General features: G+C 48.9%; 1 protein-coding gene across 1 annotated transcript in view; it reads right to left on the reverse strand.

Moving 5' to 3' along the window:
- Positions 1 to 13: 13 nt before the first annotated feature.
- LOC119575711 (collagen alpha-1(III) chain-like) overlaps positions 14 to 2,500 on the reverse strand; it is a 3,742-nt gene continuing 1,255 nt past the window's right edge. Inside the window, exons 3-6 of the mRNA XM_037923347.1 lie at positions 2,317 to 2,464; positions 1,332 to 1,603; positions 733 to 848; positions 14 to 368 (exon numbers count right to left, since the gene is read on the reverse strand). Of these exons, the coding sequence (XP_037779275.1) occupies positions 176 to 368; positions 733 to 848; positions 1,332 to 1,603; positions 2,317 to 2,464 (729 nt within the window). The 3' untranslated portion in view covers positions 14 to 175. The remainder of the gene's footprint in view (positions 369 to 732; positions 849 to 1,331; positions 1,604 to 2,316; positions 2,465 to 2,500) is intronic.

The raw sequence follows: 2,500 nt of genomic DNA on the forward strand, positions 1-2,500 counted from the left end.
AAACACGAGCCACTTGAGTTGAATGAACCTTCACCGCACCAGCCTTTATTATATGTCTCAACATCGTTCAAGCTAACAAAAATGGTCGCCAGTCATTTTTTTAGACATCCAGGCCCTAACCATCTTCGGCAAACTGTCCTGATTGACTGCCGTAATTCAGTAATCAATGGTTATATTAATAAACTTCGCAGATATCGGCGATGTCCGAACCCATGAACCCGCGCATGACGAACGGGTAGTTCTCGGAGAAGACGTAGCCGTAGCCACGCTCGTCTTCGAACTGGTATCCGTTGGCTTCGTCTAACTGGCAGTTCGCGTCGGGTTGGTATTCGAAATGTTCCTGCATCGACCCGTCACCGGACACTTGTCTGAATAAATTTTAAAACGTGCCAAAATAGAGAATCAATAGGTAAATTGGTAGATAGGTATATGAATGCACAATCAGGAAGTATGTGGATCTGTAAAATAAATACATAGATAAGATAGCTAAATCAATACATAGAGAAATAAACCGATAAACCACAAGACACTATAAAAATAAGCGAATGAAATATCCAGAAAGCAATCGTAAATCTTAAAATCAACTGACGAATCACCTATTTTAATCTATGCATTTGTTTCCATTCTGGAAACAAGAGAGAAGATGGAAGAAGAGAAAGAGAAGAGACAAGGGGGAAAATGAAAATACAATAAAGATGAAATAAAAGCCAACATAAGAACTGCTGCGCGTACTTGTAACAGCTACTGAGTTGGACGCCATCGATGATGCAGTAGGAATAGACAGGGAAACCGTCCATCATGTAGCCGACGAGCTCACACGACCTGTCCGGGTCGAGGCAGTTGGGCACCTGCAAGGGAGGGCATGGGTGCAGTTGCAGGACCGAGGAATGCACTTCAGAGATCACAGTGTGCAGAGGGTAATGGTATTTGAAGATCGCTAAGAATGGACGCAAGGAAAAAACAGACAGTTGAGATGCACACGCATGCACATACACGCACACACACACACACACATGCACACACACACACACACACACACCACGCACGCACGCACGCACGCACGCACGCACGCACGCACGCACGCACGCACACAACACCACCACACACCACTACAACTATTCCTCTCTCTCTTCTCTCTCTCTCTTCTCTCTCTCTCTCTCTCTTCTCTCCTCTCTCTTTCTCTCTCTCTCTCTCTCTCTCTCTCTCTCTCTCCTCTCCTCTCCTCCTCTCCTCTCCTCTCCTCCTCTCCTCTCTCTCCTCCTTCCTCTCCCTCCCTCCCTCCTCCCTCCCTCCCTCCCTCCCTCCCTCCCTCCCTCCCCCCAGACGCGTACCTTATGGTAGTGGTAGCGACACTGCGGGTCCGCGTGGCCGCTGCAGCTGTCGAAGGACTCCGCCTCCGCCACCGCCGCCACATCCCCGCGGGGCGTGGACAGGTGGTTGTAGAAGAATCCTCCCGAGAGAGCGATTCCCACGGGCCCCATCCCGCTAGGAGTGAAGGAGCCCAAGGTAGGGTTGAGGGGGATCTTCAGGTAGGACGGGTGGCGGCACACTTCGTTGGGGTTCGGTCTCTGGGCGCCCGTGCTGTAGTCGTGGCTGGGGATGCCTGGGGAAGGGAGGGAGGGGGAGGCGGGGAGGGCGTAGGGGAAGAGAAAGACGGGGGAGGGGGTCAGGAGGAGGAGGAGGAGGAGGGGAAAGAGGAGGAGGTGGTGGTGAAGGGAAGGGGGGGGGTAGAGGAGGAGGAGGGAAGGTGGCGGTGGAGGGTGAGGAGGAGGGGGAGGAGGAGGAAGGGGAGAGGAGGATGAAGTCGACGACGAACAGGAGATATAGGAAAATGAGAGGAAGAAGAAGCGGAGGAGAAAAAGATGATTGTTATTTTCGCTCAGGCGTTTACTTATCTTCCTACTGTTTCATATATGTTTATATAATGGACAATGTATATTTGTGTATATATATATATATATATATATATATATATATATATATATATATATATATATATATATATATATATGTATGTATATACATATATACACATATATATGTGTGTGTGTGTATTATATATATATATATATATATATATATATATATATATATATATATATGTATATATATATATATATATATATATATATATATATATATATGTGTGTGTGTGTGTGTGTGTGTGTGTGTGTGTGTGTGTGTGTGCGCGCGTGCGCGTGCATGTACGTGTGCGTGTGCGCGTGTGCGTGTACGTGTGTCTATCCGTCAGTCTCTCTCTTTGTCTGTCAGACTGCCTGCCTGCGTGAGCACACGCATTCACGCGTAGACCCTTACCATTGGTAATGATGACCCTGTGTTCCCCGACCACCTCCTCCCTGAACACGGACTCCAGCCCCGCCCCACACTCTTCGTCGGAGCAGGTGTATCCCGGGCTCTTGCACTCGCCCGCCTCCGCCTGCGCCAGGGCCATGCTGATCAGCTCCTGCAGGGCGAGGCATAGCGGGCTCAGTTTGCAAGT

Source organism: Penaeus monodon, chromosome 1 (genome assembly GCF_015228065.2).
Source record: "Penaeus monodon isolate SGIC_2016 chromosome 1, NSTDA_Pmon_1, whole genome shotgun sequence".
Taxonomy (NCBI): Eukaryota; Metazoa; Arthropoda; class Malacostraca; order Decapoda; family Penaeidae; genus Penaeus; species Penaeus monodon.